This window comes from Cherax quadricarinatus, chromosome 1 (genome assembly GCF_038502225.1).
Source record: "Cherax quadricarinatus isolate ZL_2023a chromosome 1, ASM3850222v1, whole genome shotgun sequence".
In the NCBI taxonomy this organism is placed as follows: Eukaryota; Metazoa; Arthropoda; class Malacostraca; order Decapoda; family Parastacidae; genus Cherax; species Cherax quadricarinatus.
The window spans coordinates 4,138,587-4,163,482 of record NC_091292.1 but is presented as its reverse complement, the minus strand read 5'-3'; the positions used below and the strand labels follow the sequence as shown (position 1 = coordinate 4,163,482).

The following is a 24,896-nucleotide window of genomic DNA, read 5'->3' as shown; positions in this document are numbered from 1 at the left end:
TGTTAAAAAATACAAAGGAGTGCAAATTACAGTTAGCTTTGTAGATCACAATCACTTATGTACAACTTAATAAACCTGTTACACTGTAAACTTAAAGAAATACAATAGTTTTTATATTAAAAAATATAAAAAAATCTTTCACAAAGGCATTAATATTTTATATACAATGGCTGGAATAATTCACAAGTATCCCACAAACTGGAGATAAATCTTAGCATATAATTTGGTACATCTTGGACAATTATCAAGTCATGACTTCATAATGGTCTAAGAAGGACCAAAATGTCTAAACATTTGTAAATTAGTTGCAAACTTAAAAGTTAAGAGACTAATTTCAAATTATCTTAATATCTTATACTTCCAGAGACATACAAGATCAATTACCAATTTCAAATAATGTTCAACATCATTGTAAGTTGCACAGATACAAACATAACTGAAATATAACTGAAGAATTAATTCTTACCCGTGTGGTTGATGGTGGCAGAAGTGACCTCCACCTCACCGCTGATACTGACTTCCTCACTTTTCTCCTTGACACCTGTGAAAGAACAAGACGAAACACTGTCATCTATTTAAGTTACTACATTTATTAAAAACCTCAGAATACCTAATGATTAGTGATGCAAGTGTGAGAAATATGACTTGTAATCAAGCTGTGGAGGTACTACAAGTAACTGAAAAAAAGATAATACAGTAGACCATCATTTAGCATGAGCTTATTTGGCACGATTAGGGAATAGCATGATTGAAGAATTGCGGCACAATTTTATGTTACACGTCGTAAAATTAATTTAACACAGTTTAGTTTGCGGAAAGGAAAAAAAAAATCCCTTTTCATCAAGCAGCCGCCTTGTTGTGGATCAGAGGGGAAGGCCTCCCGCCATTCTCTGCCAACCCCCGACACCACCCCCACCATCCCAGCATTCATATTTCATACGCGTCCAGTCTTTCTTTTCTGCTACAGGCTAGCTGTGTTTGTGAATTGTGTTTTGATCTTTTAATTACTATATGTTGTATCTGCCAAGCCACCATGACACCCAGTAGGCATACCAGTGTTGCTGAAAGTGGCAAGAAAAGGTATAAACATTTAAGTCTTAGAATTAACAATGAAAACAAAGATATTAGACAAGAGATAACCTGTGGCGTAATGAAGTGTTACTTTGTACACACAAAAAGAGGTAAACATAAGTTTGTGTAACTGACTGATTGACTTACTGACTTGAATGAATAGCTTACTGACTTGATTGAATAACTTACTTGACTTACTGACTGGACTGACTGAATGACTTGACTTACTGAATGACTTGACTGACTTACTGAATGACTTGACTGACTGACTTACTTGACTGACTGAATGACTTGACTGAATGACGAAGTTAGACACTCCACTACAACCATCAACTTCAGTACCAGAACCTCTACCATCCACCTCAGCCCAGTAGGACCACAACATAACTCTCCACTCTCTTCACAATCATCCACAAACACTAGCACCCACAATTTAAGGTAAGAAATACTATTATTTCTGTTACATTTGTAGTCTTAAGCAATGAAAACAACATAATACATCACAACAATGAACTATTTTTTTTTTTATCATCACACTGGCCGATTCCCACCAAGGCAGGGTGGCCCGAAAAAGAAAAACTTTCACCATCATTCACTCCATCACTGTCTTGCCAGAAGGGTGCTCTACACTACAGTTTTTAAACTGCAACATTAACACCCCTCCTTCAGAGTGCAGGCACTGTACTTCCCATCTCCAGGACTCAAGTCCGGCCTGCCGGTTTCCCTGAACCCCTTCATAAATGTTACCCTGCTCACACTCCAACAGCACGTCAAGTATTAACCCTTTGACTGTCGCAACCCCCAATCCTGAGGTGTCTCCTGGTGTCGCAAAATTTAAAAAAACAAAATTATTTTTTCTCATGAAATGATAGAGAATCTTTTCCCGATTGTAATGACACACAAAAAAAAAGAAATTTGATGGAAAACTGACAGAATTATGCTCTCGCGAAGTTAGCGACCTCGGCGCTATTTACAAATCGGCAATTTTGCCCACTATGAGCCCTATTTTCGGCTAATTCCATTGTTCCAGTCGCCCAAACTCATAGCTATTTCTTTAGAACTCCATTTTTTCTATCGATTGAGTACAAGAAACTGCCCATTTGCCGATTTCAACTACCTAATAATGTGGTCAGAAATTTGCAATTTGGCCAATTTCACGAAAACTAAAAAATATGACAATTTCAAAATACGGTCCAGAATGAACAATGCAGACATTCCTGGCTCTAAAATAACATTTTTTTTGCTCATCAGTCATGTCTCCAGGCCCCTCTGATATTACTCTTGCTTTCTATTTTGAATTTTTATTCAAACAAAAAATAGAAGACTTACTATTATGCAGACTACTGCAATACTGTAATAATTGTATAAATAACATCAACCCATTCATGACTGCATATTAGAATGGCTAGTTGGACATTTATTGGACAATGGCATCATTTGTTTACTTTTGAACACTGGCAAAAATCAAACATTTCCCCTACTTTGAGCTCCATTTCTAGGTTCATTTTATAGTAAAATCAATCAAAATCACCTCTATTTCTATAATATGTTTTCCATTCTATCAAATGAGACCAAGAAAACGAGAATACAACCATAAATACTATACGAAAATAGACCACAAATTCGGCATTTTAATTAAAAAAAATGGTCGGAGTTTTTTTTTTCTCATTATGCACTGCGTGCTCCAGGATTTTTTTTATATGGTGCACACTGACCACACAGACCCATTCTCTCACATGTGGGCCTACCAGCTTTCTCCTGCTTGATTTGAAGCCGCTAGAATTTATGAGTATATATACGTCAAACACGGTACCTCATAAGACGTATATATACGGCTGAGACAGTCAAAGGGTTAAAAACCAATTGTCTCCATTCACTCCTATCAAACACACTCACGCATGCCTGCTGGAAGTTCAAGCCCTTCGCACACAAAACCTCCTTTATCCCCTCCCTCCAACCTTTCCTAGGCCGACCCCTACCCTGCCTTCCTTCCACTACAGACTGATACACTCTTGAAGTCACTCTGTTTCGCTCCATTCTCTCTACATGTCCGAACCACCTCAACAACCCTTCCTCAGCCCTCTGGACAACAGTTTTGGTAATCCCGCACCTCCTCCTAACTTCCAAACTACGAATTCTCTGCATTATATTCACACCACACATTGCTCTCAGACATGACATCTCCACTGCCTCCAGCCTTCTCCTCGCTGCAACATTCATCACCCATGCTTCACACCCATATAAGAGCGTTGGTAAAACTATACTCTCATACATTCCCCTCTTTGCCTCCAAGGACAAAGTTCTTTGTCTCCACAGACTCCTAAGTGCACCACTCACCCTTTTCCCCTCATCAATTCTATGTTTCACCTCATCTTTCATAGACCCATCCGCTGACACGTCCACTCCCAAATATCTGAATACATTCACCTCCAGCAGAAGTTTGTGGTTACAGGAAAGTGGGTGCGGGAGGGAAGAGGAGCGATTGGTGGAATGATGATGTAAAGAGAGTAGTAAGGGAGAAAAAGTTAGCATATGAGAAGTTTTTACAAAGTAGAAGTGATGCAAGGAGGGAAGAGTATATGGAGAAAAAGAGAGAGGTTAAGAGAGTGGTGAAGCAATGTAAAAAGAGAGCAAATGAGAGAGTGGGTGAGATGTTATCAACAAATTTTGTTGAAAATAAGAAAAAGTTTTGGAGTCAGATTAACAAGTTAAGAAAGCCTAGAGAACAAATGGATTTGTCAGTTAAAAATAGGAGAGGAGAGTTATTAAATGGAGAGTTAGAGGTATTGGGAAGATGGAGGGAATATTTTGAGGAATTGTTAAATGTTGATGAAGATAGGGAAGCTGTGATTTCGTGTATAGGGCAAGGAGGAATAACATCTTGTAGGAGTGAGGAAGAGCCAGTTGTGAGTGTGGGGGAAGTTCGTGAGGCAGTAGGTAAAATGAAAGGGGGTAAGGCAGCCGGGATTGATGGGATAAAGATAGAAATGTTAAAAGCAGGTGGGGATATAGTTTTGGAGTGGTTGGTGCAATTATTTAATAAATGTATGGAAGAGGGTAAGGTACCTAGGGATTGGCAGAGAGCATGCATAGTTCCTTTGTATAAAGGCAAAGGGGATAAAAGAGAGTGCAAAAATTATAGGGGGAGAAGTCTGCTGAGTGAAGCAAGGGGCTAGTAACCCCTTCTCCTGTATATATTACTAAATGTAAAAGGAGAAACTTTCGTTTTTTCTTTTGGGCCACCCCGCCTCGGTGGGATACGGCCGGTGTGTTGAAAGAAAGAAAGAAGTCTGCTGAGTATACCTGGTAAAGTGTATGGTAGAGTTATTATTGAAAGAATTAAGAGTAAGACGGAGAATAGGATAGCAGATGAACAAGGAGGCTTTAGGAAAGGTAGGGGGTGTGTGGACCAGGTGTTTACAGTGAAACATATAAGTGAACAGTATTTAGATAAGGCTAATGAGGTCTTTGTGGCATTTATGGATTTGGAAAAGGCGTATGACAGGGTGAATAGGGGGGCAATGTGGCAGATGTTGCAAGTGTATGGTGTAGGAGGTAGGTTACTGAAAGCAGTGAAGAGTTTTTACGAGGATAGTGAGGCTCAAGTTAGAGTATGTAGGAAAGAGGGAAATTATTTCCCAGTAAAAGTAGGCCTTAGACAAGGATGTGTGATGTCACCGTGGTTGTTTAATATATTTATAGATGGGGTTGTAAGAGAAGTAAATGCGAGGGTCTTGACAAGAGGCGTGGAGTTAAAAGATAAAGAATCACACACAAAGTGGGAGTTGTCACAGCTGCTCTTTGCTGATGACACTGTGCTCTTGGGAGATTCTGAAGAGAAGTTGCAGAGATTGGTGGATGAATTTGGTAGGGTTTGCAAAAGAAGAAAATTAAAGGTGAATACAGGAAAGAGTAAGGTTATGAGGATAACAAAAAGATTAGGTGATGAAAGATTGAATATCAGATTGGAGGGAGAGAGTATGGAGGAGGTGAATGTATTCAGATATTTGGGAGTGGACGTGTCAGCGGATGGGTCTATGAAAGATGAGGTGAATCATAGAATTGATGAGGGAAAAAGAGTGAGTGGTGCACTTAGGAGTCTGTGGAGACAAAGAACTTTGTCCTTGGAGGCAAAGAGGGGAATGTATGAGAGTATAGTTTTACCAACGCTCTTATATGGGTGTGAAGCATGGGTGATGAATGTTGCAGCGAGGAGAAGGCTGGAGGCAGTGGAGATGTCATGTGAATATAATGCAGAGAATTCGTAGTTTGGAAGTTAGGAGGAGGTGCGGGATTACCAAAACTGTTGTCCAGAGGGCTGAGGAAGGGTTGTTGAGGTGGTTCGGACATGTAGAGAGAATGGAGCGAAACAGAATGACTTCAAGAGTGTATCAGTCTGTAGTGGAAGGAAGGCGGGGTAGGGGTCAGCCTAGGAAAGGTTGGAGAGAGGGGGTAAAGGAGGTTTTGTGTGCGAGGGGCTTGGACTTCCAGCAGGTATGCATGAGCGTGTTTGATAGGAGTGAATGGAGACAAATGGTTTTTAATACTTGACGTGCTGTTGGAGTGTGAGCAAAGTAACATTTATGAAGGGGTTCAGGGAAACCGGCAGGCCGGACTTGAGTCCTGGAGATGGGAAGTACAGTGCCTGCACTCTGAAGGAGGGGTGTTAATGTTGCAGTTTAAAAACTGTAGTGTAAAGCACCCTTCTGGCAAGACAGTGATGGAGTGAATGATGGTGAAAGTTTTTCTTTTTCGGGCCACCCTGCCTTGGTGGGAATCGGCCAGTGTGATAATAAAAAATAATTCACCTCCTCCATACTCTCTCCCTCCAATCTGATATCCAATCTTTCATCACCTAATCTTTTTGTTATCCTCATAACCTTACTCTTTCCTGTATTCACTTTTAACTTTCTTCTTTTGCACACCCTACCAAATTCATCCACCAATCTCTGCAACTTCTCTTCAGAATCTCCCAAGAGCACAGTGTCATCAGCAAAGAGCAACTGTGACAACTCCCACTCTATGTGTGATTCTTTATCTTTTACCTCCACGCCTCTTGCCAAGACCAATGAACTACAATTACATATTCACTTTAATTTTTGTAAGAGGTGGAGGCCTAAAAAAAGTTGTTTGGCTTGTTTGGGGCTGTCAGGAACGTAACCCTATTTTTCCCATAAGTTCTTCAGTTCATATAACACGGTTTTACCTAGCACGGTGTTTTCAGGAACAGTGTTAAATGAGGCCTACTGCCCTTCATTATTACAATTAAGCCTGATAATGTGTGGGACTGGGTTCCTGGAGGTGACATGAATCCTGAAGCTACAGATAAGAGGAAATTTTGCAAGTCTGAGTTCTTTCTTTCTTTCAACACACCGGCCGTATCCCACCGAGGCAGGAAGTCTGAATTATTTACACAAAAAACAAAAAAAAATTTTTAACCACATGAACCATCTCTCACCCTGAAAGGACAACCCTCAAACAGGAAACATTCATCATCATTTATTCAATATGGTAGCTGTCTTGCTAGAGGAGTGCAGGCAACACAATACAAATAATATTCCAAACTCTAACATCCAACTCCTCCTTCAATGTAGTCACTGTACTATACTGTACTTCCCATGTCCAGGACACATATTTGGCCATATATCTCCATACAGTGCTTAAGTCTGCTTATTACTGACAATCATAAAACAGAATGAGCATGGTGCTTAGTGCACAGTACTAAGCAAAAGTACAATGGAAACCAAGAAAAATGTGAATAATCAAAATTATCTGCTATAAGGCCTTCTATAAAAACTCTGTCATCATCAAATCACACAGATTATGAAGTGCACGCACACACACACTGAACAAATGCATCAACCATTCCAAGACATTACTTTCACCTAATTTCAGTCTTAAGCTTATCTATCCCTGTTGATATTTCACAACTCTGATACACTTTCTTCATTCTCACCTATGCTTCTTCATTCATTCTAATAGCTATTATTCCCTTGTTCTAAACATGAAATTTATGCCTGCATTTTCATGATAACATTTAACTACAGTATTTATAAAATATTCTCTCCATCTCTCTAACATATACACAGTACCAAAAATTATTATTATTCATGGGGGTAGCACTAAACCTGAAGGAGTCATACAGTGCTTGGGGAAATGGGAAGCAATTAGGTTCAATCCAAGGAAGGGCAAGTGTTGAGATGGATTCATATGGCATCAGGGAAAAAAAATATAAACAAGACTAACATAGTCTAAAAAAATGAATACACAACGTTGAGTAAAACATACAGTACTAGAGTTAACATTTATAGTGCCGTTAATGGCTTGCATGCACCACTACGACTGAACCCTGTCATCACTGACTGGTACACAAGTAATCAGTACACTTACATTTATCAGGACTAGATGTGACTTGCAACTCGGGTGGCAATGCCTCTTGAAGCAGTTGCAAATAAAATTCATTTTCTTTAGCAACTTCACGCTGCTTTCTCTGAAAAAGATTTTTTTTTTAAGCTAACCTCCTCAAGCATTCTGTTTGAATAATTTTCCCCTTCATGTATAACCCACTACAATATTTTAAAAGCAAGTACTGTAACCTGATAGGGAAAAAAATGACTGAACCACATTCACCTGTTCTAAACCCAATTTCCATCCATCAATTGACTTTATTAAGGTCCAGGAAGGACCAATATATTGTCTGAAGTGTCTTCCCTAAAGAATGAGCTACCTGTGAATGGTAATCAGAACTATGGAAATCAGATACTATTACTATATATGCTACAAAATACTACATTCCAGGACATGCTCTTGACACACAACCACTATTAAGGATAAGTTCACATAAGGCCAATTCAGGCCATTTCTCGCCACATCTAACTTCTTCACTCATCTCCACCAGTCACATGTATTTCTTAACATACCTTTTCCTATAAGATGTACACTTATCTACTAAGAAGGAACTTTGACTTACATGAAAAAAATATTCCCTCTTTTTACCAGCACTTCATTTTTCAGCCTAACCTTTATTTTATCTTTTGTCAGTTTTCATGACATTTTTATTCAAGAAAACTTCATTACATTTTTTTTGTCATGTCAGTCATTTACCACCAAGGAGGGATGAACCTACGTAAACACAATTACCATCACTCATTCTCTAGCCATCTTTCCAGAAGTGTACAAACATCAAAATTCAAAGGATTCCATCCCTACAATGGGATCAAGTCAACCATGTCCTAAATGAAACAAGCTGGGAAGATATCCTAAACAACATGGATCCAAACATTTGCCTAGAAAAAAACGAACTCTGTGGTTCTTGAGATCTGCTCAAGACACATTCCATTAAGAAAAAAAAAAAAAGAGAAGATGTAAACTAGAAAGAGAGAGACACTCCCTATACAGATGAAGGCAAAGAGTCACAGAGCTGCCAAGAGGGGCCAATATATCTGAAATACAAAGGGAGGCACTGGTCAATAAAATTGCAAATATCGAACTTAAGCTGAAGGAATCTTACAGGAGACAAAAATCACAGGAAGAACTAGAACCATAAATGAAACTGAAAAAACCCAAAATACTTCTTCTCTTATGTCAAATCTAAGGAAAAAACAACCTCCAGTATTGGGCCCCTGCTTAGGCAGGATGGGACATACACATATGACAGCCAAGAAATGAGTGAGATATTCAAGTCCCAATATGACTCAGTGTTCAGCGAGCCACTGCCCAGAGTAAGGGTCGACAATCCAAATGAATTCTTTATGAACGAAACCCAAAATTTGGTCATCTCAAAAATCTCAAATATTATCCTAACTCCACAAGACTTTGAAAAGACAATAAATGACATGCCTATGCACTCTGCCCCAGGCCCAGATTCATGGAACTCCATGTTCATCAAGAACTGCAAGAAGCCCCTATCGCGTGCCTTCAGCATTCTATGGAGAGGGAGCATGGACACAGACATAGCCCCACTCCACAAAGGTGGCAGTAAAGCAACTGTAAAGAACTACAGGCCGATAGCACTAACATCCCATATCATAAAAATCTTTGAGAGGGTTCTAAGAAGCAAGATCGCTAATCACCTAGATACCCATCAATCACACAAACTAGGGCAACATGGGTTTAGAGCAGGTCGCTCCTGCCTGTCCCAGCTACTGGACCACTATGACAAGGTCCTGGATGCTGTTGAAGATAAACAAAATACAGATGTAGTATACACAGACTTTGCAAAAGCTTTTGCCATGTGTGATCATGGTGTAATAGCACACAAAATGTGTGATAAAGGAATAACAGAAAAAGTTGGCAGATGGATTTATACCTTCCTCACAAATAGAGCACAAAGAGTAATAGTAAGCAGAGTAAAGTCCCAGGCAGCCACGGTGAAAAGCTCTGTTCCCATTCTATTCCTTATCCTAATTTTGGACATAGACAGAGATGTAAGCCATAGCTCTGTGTCTTCCTTTGCAGATGACACCTGGATTGCCATGGCAGTGACCTCCATCGAAGACACTGCAAGACTCCAAGCGGACATCAACCAAATCTTCAAATAGGCCACTCAAAACAATATGAAGTTCAATGAGGAGAAATTTCAACTACTCAGATATGGAAAACTTGAGGAAATTAAAAATGTAACAGAGTATACGACAAATTCTAATTACACAATAGAGCAAAAAAGAAATGTGAAGGACCTAGGAGTGATAATGTCACAGGATCTAGCCTTCAAAGACCACAACAATGTATCTACCTCATCTGCTAGGAAAGTGATAGGATGGATAATGAGAACCTTCAAAACTAGACACACCAAGCCCATGATGATACTCTTCAAATTGCTTGTTCTCTCTAGGCTGGAATACTGCTGTACACTAACGGCCCCCTTCAAGGCTGAAGACATTGCAGACCTGGAGAGTGTACAAAGGTACGATAAGGCACCAAAATTACTGGGAACGGTTGAAGATCCTCAATCTGTATTCCCTGGAATGCAGACGAGAGATACATGACAATATACACTTGGAAGGTCCTGGGGGGATTGGTACCAAACCTGCACACAAAAATCACTCCCTATGAAAGCAAAAGACTCGGCAGGAGATGTAACATTCCCCGCGATGAAAAGCAGGGATGCCATGAGTACATTGAGAGAGAACACAATAAGTGTCCGGGGTCCAAGACTGTTCAACGGTCTCCCAGCATACAAAAGAGGGATTACCAATAGACCCCTGGCTGTCAAGAAGGCACTGGACAGGCACCTAAAGTCAGTACCTGATCAACCGGGCTGTGGTTCGAATGTCAGTTTGCGTGCAGTCATCAGTAACAGCCTGGTTGATCAGACCCTGATCCACCATGAGGCCTGGTCTCAGACCAAGCCGTGGGGGTGTTGACCCCCAAAACCCTATCCAGGTAAACTCCAGGTAAACCCATCCTTCAAAGTGCAGGATCTCTCACCTCATAAACTTGAATATTTTAATCAAAACAAGTATTAAACCCATATAGCACTGTGGGTTGGGGTGTGTAAGGGTAGGAGCACCTCCAGAACTGTAACATCACTACTCATCCTGTACAGTGCAGGCGCTGTGCTGCATTTTCTAACTCCAGAAATCATATCTGACTAACCAGACATACATATATGTACTATAGTATATACATAAATACTATACTGTATACTGATGAAGCTCTCTAGAACAATATAATAATAATATAATAATGTTTTTATTTACTACAAGTACAGTGGACCCCCGGTTAACGATATTTTTTCACTCCAGAAGTATGTTCAGGTGCCAGTACTGACCGAATTTGTTCCCATAAGAAATATTGTGAAATAGATTAGTCCATTTCAGACCCCCAAACATACACGTACAAATGCACTTACATAAATACACTTACATGACACTTACATAATTGGTCGCATTCGGAGGTAATCGTTATGCGGGGGTCCACTGTACATGTATGGTACAAGGTATACAGGCCCAACTGACATCAATCACATACTACCATATAGAAAGCCCCTTGTTATGCTAAGCATTTCGGGCAAATTAGGTCAGTTTTGTCCCAGGATGCGACTCTCACCAGTCAACTAACACCCAGGTACTCATTTTACACTGATGGGTGAACAGGGACAGCAGGTGTCTTATGGAAACATGTCCCTAATTTTTTCCAGCCACACCAGAGGAGATTCAAACCCTGGACCTCGGTGTGTGAGCTGAGTGCGCTAATGCTCAGGCTATGATAAAAGATGCCTGGCATCTTACTCCTGAGATTGCTTTTACTTACCCTCAGGCAAAGCAAATGCATTTTCATGATTTATGCATTTTTTTTTTTCAACAAGTCGGCCGTCTCCCACCGAGGCAGGGTGACCCAAAAAGAAAGAAAATCCCCCAAAAGAAAATACTTTCATCATCATTCAACACTTTCACCTCACTCACACATAATAAGTGTTTTTGCAGAGGTGCCCAGAATACAACCGCCAATATCCTGAACCCCTCCTTTAGAGTGCAGGCATTGTACTTCCCATTTCCAGGACTCAAGTCCGGCTATAGAAAAATAACCGGTTTTCCCAAGTCCCTTCACTAAATTTTACCCGGCTCACACTCCAACAGCTTGTTAGGTCCCAAATACCATTTGTCTCCATTCACTCCTATTGAACACGCTAACACACTCTTGCTGGAAGTTCAAGCCCCTCGCCCACAACACCTCCTTTACCCCTTCCTTCCAACCTTTTAGAGGACGACTCCTACCCTGCCTTCCTTCCCCTACAAATTTATACGCTCTCCATGTCATTCTACTTTGATCCATTCTCTCTAAATGACCAAACCACCTCAACAACCCCTCTTCAACCCTCTGACTAATACTTTTATTAATTCCACACGTTCTCCTAATTTCCACACTCCGAATTTTCTGCATAATATTTACACCACACACTGCCCTTAGGACATCTCCACTCCCTCCAACCTCCTCCTCACTGCAGCATTTACAACCCAAGCTTCACACCCATACAAGTGTGTTGGTACTACTATACTTTCATACATTCCCTTCTTTGCATCCATAGATAACATTTTTTTGTCTCCACATATACCTCAATGCACCACTTGCCTTTTTTCCCTCATCAATTCTATGATTTACCTCATCCTTCATAAATCCATCCGCCGACACATCAATTCCCAAATACCTGAAAACATTCACTTCTTCCATACTCCTCTTCCCCAATTTGATATCCAATTTTTCTTCATCTAAATCATTTGATACCCTCATCACCTTACTCTTTTCTATGTTCACTTTCAACTTTCTACCTTTACACACACTCCCACATTTGTCCACTAACCTTTGCACTTTTTCTTTAGAATCTCCCATAAGCACAGTATCATCAGCAAAAAGTAACTGTGTCACTTCCCATTTTGTATTTAATTCCCCATAATTTAATCCCACCCCTCTCCCGAACACCCTAACGTTTACTTCTTTTACAACCCCATCTATAAATATATTAAACAACCATGGTGACATTACACATCCCTGTCTAAGACCTACTTTTACTGGGAAGTAGTCTCCCTCTCTTCTACACACCCTAACCTGGGCCCCACTATCCTCATAAAAACTCTTTACAGCATTTAGTAACTTACCACCTATTCCATATACTTGCAACATCTGCCACATTGCTCTCCTATCCACTATCATATGCTTTTTCTAAATCCATACATGCAATAAAAACTTCCCTACCTTTATCTAAATACTGTTCACATATATGCTTCAATGTAAACACTTGATCTACACATCCCCTACCCACTATAAAACCTCCTTGCTCATACGCAATTCTACATTCTGTCTTACCTCTAATTCTTTCAATAATAACCCTACCGTACACTTTTCCTGGTATACTCAGTAAACTTATTCCTCTATAATTTTTACAATCTCTTTTGTCCCCTTTCCTTTATATAAAGGGACTATACATGCTCTCCGCCAATCCCTAGGTACCTTCCCCTCTTTCATACATTTATTAAACAAAAACACCAACCTCTCCAATACTATATCCCCTCTGCTATTAACATTTGTCATGATCCCATCAGTTCCAGCTGCTTTACCCCCTTTCATTCTACGTAAAGCCTCATGCACCTTCCCCCCCTGCTCTTCTTCACTCCTAAAAGATGGTATACTTCCCTGGCAAGCGCATGAAATTACCACCTCCTTTTCTTCATCGACATTTAAAAGTTCCTCAAAATATTCTTGCCATCTACCCAATACCTCCATCTCCCCATCTACTAACTCCCCTACTCTGTTTTTAACTGACAAATCCATTCGTTCCCTAGGCTTTCTTAACTTGTTTAACTCACTCCAAAAAATTTTTTGTATTTTCATTAAAAATTCCTGACAGTGCCTCTCCCACTCTATCATCTGCTCTCCTTTTCCACTCTCTCACCACTCTCTTCACCTTTCTTTTACTCTCCATATACTCTACTCTTCTTATAATACTTCTGTTTTGTAAAAACCTCTCATAAGCTAACTTTTTCTCTTTTATCACACCCTTTACTTCATAATTCCACCAATCACTCCTCTTTCCTCCTGCCCCCACCCTCCTATAACCACAAAATTTTGCCCCACATTCTAATACTGTATTTTTAAAACTATTCCAACCCTCTTCAACCCCCCACTACTCATACTTACACCAGCCCACCTTTCTGCCAATAGTTGCTTATATACAATTAAAAAATATACAATTAAAATGAGCCTTCTATATTGATGACAGCAAAAAGTCAAGAATTTGTAATTCTTTTATATGAAGAACAACATAAGTACATACTCACCTGTCTCAATCTGTACCCAACATAACTTTTTAAGCCGAACCCTAAAGTTACTACTGGATACCCAATACTGAAAAAGAGAGAGAAAAAAGATATTTTATCAATAAGTTATTAATTCTCAAACAAGTGAAGCCTTATACTGTACTATATAAGTACAGTACAACATTATAGGAAAGGTGGGAAATCATCAAATCAATGACAGTATGCACACGCACACACATGCACGTGCACACGCGCGCACACACACATGCACAGAGGTTGGATATTCAAGCACCTAAAACTCAAAGCCTCTTCTTAAAGAGATAGTTAAAAAAACAAATGGTACTCGGTTTGGGCAATCGAGTAAGCAAAAAATGCACAGCAACCACCCTCCCCAAATGCTTAAAAGCAAATTTTTACTGCATATAGCGAATTCCTAGTAGAAATAGGGTTGCTGCATATAAGCAACTTGGCACAAAGTACTGTAAATCCATGCAAAGTGAGGGTAAAACCTAACACTCACTGTATGTACATGTCTTATATTACCTCACAATTACAATGACAAGTTAATTGACCAACAAGTCCAATGGCTAACAATATTTAAACAATCCTTAGGATATTAATAAAACCAGGATCAAACACACCAATGGAAAACCTTAATAAGATTCATTTTTAACACTGGCCATTTCCCATCTCGGTAGGCTGAGCCAAGGAAGGAAAAATGTACATTACTCATTTTCGAGTTGTCTTTGCACAAGTACACCCCCATCACAGTTCAAACAACCTTCCATACCACAACATCCCCATTAAGGATTATTTTTATTTTTTTTTATTAACACACTGACCATTTCCCACCGAGGCAGGGTGACCCGTAAAAGAAAATTTCACCATCACCCACTCCATCACTGTCTTGCCAGAGGCGTGCCTACACTATATAATTTCTTGAATTTTGAAAAGTACATAACTATAAAACTATTTATACAATAAGCGAGTAACTTGTCTTTAGTGATTCAGTATTGGTACTTACCAATGTGCAGCAAAGGGTCTGCACAAATCTAAGTGGAAGGGAACATTTTTTATATCTTTGAGGCGCACAAGTGCCTCAATGTAGATGAAGAGTGCCCACAATATTACTGTGGGCATACACACACCACGTTCTGCAATGCAAAGGCATAAATGAACACATACAGTACCTAGAAAGTGCCTTTCCTGTTTCTTGCTTAGATAGAATAGTGATGATTATCAGAGTTAAATCCTATACGCACTGCTATTCCTGATGAGAGCCAATACTGTAATATTACAAAAATGGGTGCATGTTTGCATTATGTAAGACTGAGTGAAGAATGTTAAAAAAATGATAGACAATTCTCTCTTGTTTAATGATACCTAAAATATTCATTTGAAGTACGTACAGTGGAACCTCAAATATCGAACTTTCTTCGGTCCAGAAGGCTGTTCGAGTGCCTTTACCGAATGAATTTATTCCCATCAGGAATAATGTAAATTAGATTAGTCCATTTCAGACCCTCAAAAATACACTTATAAAAGCACTTACAAAAATACACTTACATAATTGGTCGTGTTGGGAGCAGTTCGATTATTGAGGTTCCACTGTACTTGAAAAATCTCTCAACCAGTTCAATCTCTGAATCTATTTTCAAATATATACCTGCAGATCTTATCAAGTTTCAAATCAACCAACCACAAATTTTAAAACTAAGTCAACAAGTTGAAATTGAATAGTAATGAATGATAAAATGTTAACATCTGAGAAAGATATTTTTCAGATATTTTAACAGATTACTATCAGAGGACCACATAAATGTAGTAGTAAATCTTATACACTGCCAGCCAATTTTTAAGATGCAGTAGTTTTAAAATATTGTACAGTGTACAGATGGAGAAATGCTACCTATTAAATACAATATTGGCCTCCTTGGATTATGGTAAGGGATACATTCTGTAAGGCTACAGGAGTAATTATTTACTTAATCTGTAATAGGGAAAGAGGTTCCTAAGCTCCTGCCTGTTTGCATTCACTGTCAACTTTCAGTGCAGTGCTTATTGCTCAGTAACAAAACCAGCCACATAATCTTTTAATAGAGGTGATTAATATATTTATCACATAAAACTGTACATTACACTGTGATGTACAATTCATGTGGTAAGTGATATACAGTACGTATATCATTCTTCTGAGTACATAGTACTCAGAAAATTATGACTTAGCGCAGAGGAATTTTCACTCTGTACTTGGCTTGGCAAGTGGTTCTGCCAACAGCCTGAAAACAACTCCAAAAAAATTCAAAATGATGGCAGAAAACAAGTCCTGCATCAAGTCTTCTCACAAGCCCTTAAATGTACCAGCAGCTACCTCTTACCCATTTTTTTTGCTTTTATGTATTTGATTTGATTTTATTAAATTAGCATGAATTGCCAAGCAAAATTGTGGTAATATATATAACCATAAGTCTTACATACTATACATACATGCGGTTAAAGCACACAGTTACAAGTGTGTGATAAAATGAGCATTAAAATGGGTATACTTGACATGGTGTATCAATGTCAAAGTATCTTTCATTATTCAAGGAATTTCCAAGTTCAAATCAGATATTTTGCTTCATAACATTTTTTGCAACCATGACTGACATGATGGTGCTTGGTGCATCATGTAATTAGTAAGTGTTAAAATACGAAACTGATGCTGTGTGATAATGGCACAGTCTATTCAATTTGTAAAGGAATTTCATTATTTAACACCAGATTTCAGTTTACAGCCTAACATAAAATGATTTACATGGAGTGCATGTACTTCACAAGATGATAAAGATAACAGACATTGGTGAGTACCATTTTTTATTCAATTTGTATTGTAATGTTTAGTCTTGGAATTTTTTTACCCTGTAAATTTTCCTTAGATTTTCAGTCAGGTAACTTGGATGGCCCTAAACTTAAAAACACCCAATTGATTCAAGCTTATGGAGTTCAATTGTACCTCCATAGTTTTAAGTAAACCATGGTTAAAAATATTTTCATGTACGTACTGTGTATGAAGTACGTACATATTTTTCAACATTTTGTCCATTGAATACGTGACATGTTGGGTTTCATAAAAATACACTAATGTATAATGAAATTAAATCTACATACTGTATTAAATTAAAACTGTTTAGTAAACAGTACAGTATAATGTGAAAAATTATAATATACCTGTGTGCCAAACAAACTGGACCCAGACATAGGTGGAAGCGGCAAAGAAAAGCCAATTCACCGGGATGAAGAGAAGGCAGATCATATCCGATGTTAGTGCCATGCACACAAACAATACGGAAAATGCCTGTAAAGAGAGTAAATGATTGACATTATCTAGTAGGGTGCTGTTACAGAAAGGATTTAGCTAAAGAAGAGTTCAAAATCAATTACAGGATATTACTGTTCAACACATACTATATCTAGAGTTACCTAACAATAACCAATAGATCCCTTTCTCTGTAATATAGTATGTACTACCAAAAGTTCTTCAGTTTCCATTAAATGTGAGAAATATGGCCCATAATAAGTTGATACTTACCAGACCCTGGTAGCGGAAAGAGTCGTAGACACTACGTAGAAGCAGCCAAAAGGGCCACAAGTATTCAAAGCGGAACTCCAGAAGGAAATCTGCCGCCAATACAAGCAGCCATACCAGGAGAAACTTGATGTATACAAAGGTGCTGTTGAAATAGAACAATGATAGTATCAAGTTCTTATTTACTGTAACTAATTTTTAACTGGCAGATAGATTACTTTTGCAACTGGCAGATAATTTATGCCATTGGTTGACAGATTGTCTCATTAATATATTACAGTGGACCCTCAGCTAACAAAAGCATCGTCTAACATTAAATCTGCCTAACAAAGCGCTTGAGCGTAAAAATTTTGGCCCGGCCAACGATGAAAAACTCGCCCAAAGTGATTCGTCCGGTAAGCGTCCACATGTGGCCTGAGCGAGCCTCAGCTGCCCCATGTGTGCCAGTATTTACAAGCCAGCCAGTACAGTTGCATCCATGCATACATTTAGAATTTTATACTATCCCAGTGTTTTTAGTGCTTGTAACTGCAAAATGTCACCATGGACCCCAAGAAAGCTTCTAGTGCCAACCCTGTGGTAAAAAGGGTGAGAATTAGCATGGAATTGAAAAAAAGAGATAATTGCAAAGTACAAAAGTGGAGTGCGTGTCTCAGAGCTGGCTAGGTTGTATACCAAACCCCAATCAACCATTGCTACTATCTTGGCCAACAAAAAGACAATCAAGGAAGCTGTTCTTGCAAAAGGTGCAAGTATGTTTTCAAAAAAGAGATCGCAAGTATTCGAAGATGTTGAGAGACTGTTATTGGTGTGGATAAACGAAAAACAGATAGCAGGAGATAGCATCTCTCAAGCGATCATATGTGAAAAGGCTAGGAAGTTGCATGACGATTTAATTAAAAAAATGCCTGCAACTAGTGGTGATGTGAGTGAATTTAAGGCCAGCAAAGGTTGGTTTGAAAGATTTAAGAGTCACAGTGGCATACATAGTGTGATAAGGCATGGTGAGGCTGCCAGTTCGGACCAAAAAGCGGCTGAAATAAATGCGCAGGAATTCAAGGAATACATAGAGGCTGAAGGATTGAAACCTGAACAAATGTTTAATTGTGATGAAACAGGCCTGTTTTGGAAGAAAATGCCAAACAGGACCTACATTACTCAGGAGGAAAAGGCACTCCCAGGATATAATCCTATGAAAGACAGGCTTACTCTTTTGTTGTGTGGTAATGCTAGTGGTGATTGCAAAGTGAAGCCTTTATTGGTGCATCACTCTGAAACTCCCAGTGTTCAGGAAAAATAATGTCCTCAAGGCTAATTTGTGTGTGATGTGGAGGGCAAACAGTAAGGCATGGGTCACTTGGGACCTTTTCTATGACTGGTTTCACCGTGTGTTTGCCCCCACTGTGAAAAATTACCTCCTGGAAAATAAATTGGACCTTAAGTGCCTCCTGGTATTAGACAATGCTCCTGGTCATCCTTCAGACTTGGCAGAGCGATTTTCTGGGGACATGAGCTTCATCGAGGTCAAGTTTTTGCCTCCTAATACCACTCCTCTCCTGCAGCCCATGGACCAGCAGGTCATTTCAAACTTCAAAAAACTCTACACAAAAGCTATGTTTCAAAAGTGCTTTGAAGTGACCTCAGACACTCGACTGACTCTAAGAGAGTTTAGGAAAGATCGCTTTAGTATCCTCAGTTGTGTAAACCTTATAGGTAAGGCTTGGGAGGGAGTGACTAAGAGGACCTTGAACTCTGCCTGGAGGAAACTGTGGCCAGATTGTGTAGGAGAGAGGGATTTTGAAGGGTTTGGGGCTAACCCTGAGAAGCCTATACCAATTGTGGAATTTATTGTGGCATTGGGGAAATCCTTGGGGCTGGAGGTTACTGGGGAGGATGTAGAAGAGTTGGTGGAGGAGGATGAAGAACAACTAACCACTGATGAGCTGCAAGAGCATCTGCAACAACAAGAGGCCAGACCTGAGGAAACTGCTTCAGAGGAGGGGAGAGAGAAATTGAAGAAGTTGCCTACTTCAAAGATTAAGGAAATGTATGCAAAGTGGGTTGAACTGCAAACCTTTATGGATGAAAATCACAGCCGTGCTGGTGACTATTACAATGACAATGTTGTGGCCCATTTAGGCAAATCTTAAAGGAACACGAGGTACAGAGCTCTATGGGCAGATTTGTTGTGCGACAGAGGTCCAGTGACTCTCAAGCTGGCCCTAGTGGCATTAAAAGATGAAGGGAAGTAACCCAGGAAAAGGGCTTGCTACCTCAAGTCCTCATGGAAGGGGATTCCCCTTCTAAAAATTAATAACATCCATCATCTCCCCTCCTCCCATCCCATCAATCATCACCAGATCTTCAATAAAGGTGAGTGTCATGTATTCTTTATTTAGTACAGTAGTAATTGTGCATGTCATCTTTTTTTGTGTAGGAAAATGTCTATTTCATATAGTAATTTTTTTTTTCATACTTTGGGGTGTCAGGAACGGATTAATTTGATTTCCATTATTTCTTTAGGGGCAAATTAATTCAGCTAACGATAATTTCATCTAACAACGAGCTCTCTGGAACGGATTAATATCATTAGCCGAGGGTCCACTGTATTTTTAAAGTCATAAGAATGTACCTACAGTACAGTATATGCATTATTTATATTTGCTAAATATAATCTAAGTCAGTAACACTGGCTACTACATAATTATATACTACATGACTAACAGTAATACTGCAGATAAATACATGATCATTAATGTACTGTAGTAGTATGGTAGTAGTTGACCCAGCTATATTAAATCTTATGACAATAGCCATCTTCCATCAAAACTGTGACCCAAAGAAGGAAACAAATTCATCTTTATTCATTCAGTAGCTGTCTTCCCAAAGTATGAAGACATTATAATTGAAATATCCTTATAAACTGCAACACTGCCACTCATCCTTCAGAGTGCAAGCACTATGCTGCTTACTTCTAGAACTCTAAGTCTTTCTAACCAGTTTCTCTGAATCCCTGCCTAAATATTACTTTGCTCCAATACCACCTCAAACCCTAAAAACCACTTGTCTTCACTCACCAAGCTCTAACATATACCTGCTGGATGCTGAATCCCCCATCACTTAAAACCTCCATACCCTCCCTCCCTCTCTGGGTCATCCCCTACATCTTCCCATCCAAATTTATACTTTCTCTTTCTTGGTCAACTTCTCTAGGCCTCAACTGGATCAGATCATGGGAGTGATGACTGCCACAACTATTACCAGTTAAACCACAGGCAAGTACATAAATACTGCTGATACATTGACAGTACATAAATGTGAATACAGAGAATCATCTTGTATTGTAAATGCCGTGTTTAAACACCAAAATATAGGAGAAAAGTTGCAGTTTACAAGTATTTATTTACAAATGTAATATTGTTATTAGTTATTATGTTGTAGGTAAAAGAGATGTAAGTAATGAACTCTGTCATACAACTTATCACCACACCAGTTCCACTTATCACTTATTACATCCACAGGAAAGCATTAAAGCCGTATGGGTCATAAAAGTGTCTGGGGAATGAGAGGCAACTGAGTTTCATCCACAAGAGGAAGGTAGTTCCATTACATTGGATCAAGAGTCCTCCAGCAGCAGGAAGGCAACATTCTGGAAACAACAATAAAGATCTCCTGTAGCTATGCAGGAATGTATTGGTAAGTTTATTTAGGCCCAGGTACACACAAGTACAATCATAGTATAAATTACCCAGAACCCGAAACAAGTCGAAGTGACTTATTTTCATTGGGGTTTTTGGTTTCCACTGGGGTCCTTGGTTTCCACTGGGGTTCTTGGTTTCTACTTAGGTCCTTGGTTTCCATTGGGGTTCTTAGTTTCCATTGGGGTTCTTGGTTTCTACTAGGGTCCTTGGTTTCCCCTGGGGTTCTTGGTTTCCATTGGGGTTCTAGGTTTCCATTGGGGTCCTTGGTTTTTCCTGGGGTCCTTGGTTTTTCCTGGGGTCCTTGGTCTCCATTGGGGGTCCTTGGTTTCCATTGGGGGTCCTTGGTTTCCATTGGGGGTCCTTGGTTTCCATTGGGGGTCCTTGGTTTCCATTAGGGGTCCTTGGTTTCCATTAGGGGTCCTTGGTTTCCATTGGGGGGCCTTGGTTTCCATTGGGGGGCCTTGGTTTCCATTGGGGGTCCTTGGTTTATATTGGAGGTCCTTGGTTTACATTGGGGGTCCTTGGTTTACACTGGGGATCCTTGGTTTCCATTGGGGGGCCTTGGTTTCCATTGGGGGGCCTTGGTTTCTATTGGGGGGGTCCTTGATTTCCATTGGGGGTCCTTGGTTTACATTGGGGTGACTGTGATGGCTGTAGTTCATATCAGCAGAACTCAAAATATGGCAATCATCCTCAGCAAATACGTCTAATTAAGTGGCATTCTTGACCTTAATTACCCTCTTCATTTATGTGAACGGTGATTACCTTCCATCATCACCTGGCGAGATAAACAGTGACGAGCACCACTGATCTCCTCGGTCACTCATCACTTCTCATCTCTAGCGCATAAATGACCACCTGACACCTCCAGCTCATAAATCCCAGCAGTGTTATCCATTTCCATTACCATCTCACTGTCATTTCAGTACAATTCGTCAAATAAAGCACAAATAAGGTCAGCCATATTTACAAATGTACCTACCTTCCGTATAATCCTTCACCAATTTTGGTCCGTTTTAACGGTCTACGAAGCTTAGCACAATCCACATTTCTCCTCTTCATTATTTAAGCTTTTATTTTTTTACCCCATACATGTAGTACACAGATCCAAAGTCGAATATCATTTAAATAAAGTTCAGTGTCCGTCCTATACAATACTTTGTTGTTGTGTCAGCCATCTACAAATATAGAGTCATGAGTCGCCAGGGTGACGATGATCGTCACTTGTCGTACAATAGACGCGTTGGAGCATTAAACATCATATAAAGAATCCAACCCGATCTGACATAAGATCTAACACCCTACTTTATAGAATCCAATACTACTTTTTGAGAGATCCAATCCCACGCTCAGCAGCATCATTCCCATTCCAAATGTTTTAGACGAAAATGTCATTTTTCTAAACATGGGCAATATGGAAATTTAGCCACCTCTCCTCACTCCTGGCCCGCCCGACTATTCTACCGCCATAATCGTACAACTTTTCGTCACTAGATGTTTTTTCATATAGGTAATTACTTGAATATAAATGTTAGCTGCTAGTTTAGTGCTGAGAAGTGGACAGAAGTGTTTTAGTGAACTGTTTCACTAATTATCGTAATAACTCGCTTGTCATAATTGCTCATTATGAAGAGAAAAAAAAATATGCGGAAAAATGTATAAATGCGAGAATGCCGTGCAATGATAATTGCAAGACAAGCGGTAATAATAATAATAATAATTATTATTATAAATATAATAATTATAATGATTATTATATTAATTATAATTAATAATTATTATTATTACTAGTATTTAATAATTAATATTATTCACATTTATATTTGTGAATATAATTTGTTTTAAAACACCTCATGTATTAGTTTATTAAATAACACTTATTTACAGTAAGCATGAAGGTGGATATAAAATAAATCCCATGGCATCGTTGTTTTTATTATTCAATTTACATTAAAAACACATCTTAACCAGACATTATAGCCGTTATAGAGAAGAAAAGATCAACAGACTTTACAACACACCTAACTGATGATTATAACAGCCTTGCTGGGTTGGTAGCGCACTCAGCTCACACACTCAGGTCCGTGGTTCGATCCCCGGTACTGGTGGGAACATTGAGTTGTGTTTCCTTAAGACACCTGCTGTCCATATTCTAGTCTTTCCTCAGTTCATGGTATAACTTAACAAATTGCAATAGTGGCCCGTGGCCTGGTAGGTAAAGCTCTCGCTTCACACCGCGAATGTCCGGGTTCAATTCTCGGCGAGGGAAGACACATTTGGATGTGTTTCCATACACCAGTTGTCTATGTTCATCCATCAGTAAAATTGGTACCTGGGTGTTAGTGGACTGTGTGGGTCGCATCCTGGGTGTTAGTGGACTGGTGTGGGTCGCATCCTGGGTGTTAGTGGACTGGTGTGGGTCACATCCTGGGTGTTAGTGGACTGGTGTGGGTCACATCCTGGGTGTTAGTGGACTGGTGTGGGTCGCATCCTGGGTGTTAGTGGACTGGTGTGGGTCGCATCCTGGGTGTTAGTGGACTGGTGTGGGTCGCATCCTGGGACAAAATTGGTCTAATTTGTGGGAAATATTCAGCATAACAAGCGACTTTCTATATAGTAGTATGTCACTGATGTCAGCTATGGTCTGTATACCTTGTAGAATTAAGGATATTAATATTTTTATGTAGAATACATGACAGTACGTGTCTAGGATACATGACAGTACGTGTCTAGGATACATGACAGTACGTGTCTAGGATTCATGACAGTACGTGTCTAGGATACATGACAGTACGTGTCTAGGATACATAAAAGTACGTGTCTAGGATTCATGACAGTACGTGTCTAGGATACATGACAGTACGTGTCTAGGATACATAACAGTACGTGTCTAGGATACATAACAGTACGTGTCTAGGATACCTGGAGTTTACCTGGAGAGAGTTCCGGGGGTCAACGCCCCCGCGGCCCGGTCTGTGACCAGGCCTCCTGGTGGATCAGCGCCTGATCAACCAGGCTGTTGCTGCTGGCTGCACGCAAACCAACGTACGAGCCACAGCCCGGCTGATCAGGAACTGACTTTAGGTGCTTGTCCAGTGCCAGCTTGAAGACTGCCAGGGGTCTGTTGGTAATCCCCCTTATGTGTGCTGGGAGGCAGTTGAACAGTCTCGGGCCCCTGACACTTATTGTATGGTCTCTTAACGTGCTAGTGACACCCCTGCTTTTCATTGGGGGGATGTTGCATCGTCTGCCAAGTCTTTTGCTTTCGTAGTGAGTGATTTTCGTGTGCAAGTTCGGTACTAGTCCCTCTAGGATTTTCCAGGTGTATATAATCATGTATCTCTCCCTCCTGCGTTCCAGGGAATACAGGTTTAGGAACCTCAAGCGCTCCTAGTAATTGAGGTGTTTTATCTCCGTTATGCGCGCCGTGAAAGTTCTCTGTACATTTTCTAGGATACATAACAGTACGTGTCTAGGATACATAACAGTACGTGTCTAGGATACATAACAGTACGTGTCTAGGATACATGACAGTACGTGTCTAGGATTCATGACAGTACGTGTCTAGGATACATGACAGTACGTGTCTAGGATACATAACAGTACGTGTCTAGGATACATAACAGTACGTGTCTAGGATACATAACAGTACGTGTCTAGGATTCATGACAGTACGTGTCTAGGATACATGACAGTACGTGTCTAGGATACATAACAGTACGTGTCTAGGATACATAACAGTACGTGTCTAGGATACATAACAGTACGTGTCTAGGATTCATGACAGTACGTGTCTAGGAT

At 39.8% G+C, this 24,896-nt stretch overlaps 1 protein-coding gene across 1 annotated transcript in view; it reads right to left on the bottom strand.

Moving 5' to 3' along the window:
* LOC128690887 (macoilin) overlaps positions 1-22,274 on the bottom strand; it is a 37,744-nt gene extending 15,470 nt beyond the window's left edge. The window contains exons 1-7 of the mRNA XM_070086421.1: positions 22,078-22,274; positions 17,398-17,539; positions 17,037-17,163; positions 14,851-14,980; positions 13,848-13,914; positions 7,462-7,561; positions 467-541 (exon numbers count right to left, since the gene is read on the bottom strand). Of these exons, the coding sequence (XP_069942522.1) occupies positions 467-541; positions 7,462-7,561; positions 13,848-13,914; positions 14,851-14,980; positions 17,037-17,163; positions 17,398-17,539; positions 22,078-22,157 (721 nt within the window). The 5' untranslated portion in view covers positions 22,158-22,274. The remainder of the gene's footprint in view (positions 1-466; positions 542-7,461; positions 7,562-13,847; positions 13,915-14,850; positions 14,981-17,036; positions 17,164-17,397; positions 17,540-22,077) is intronic.
* Positions 22,275-24,896: the final 2,622 nt, after the last annotated feature.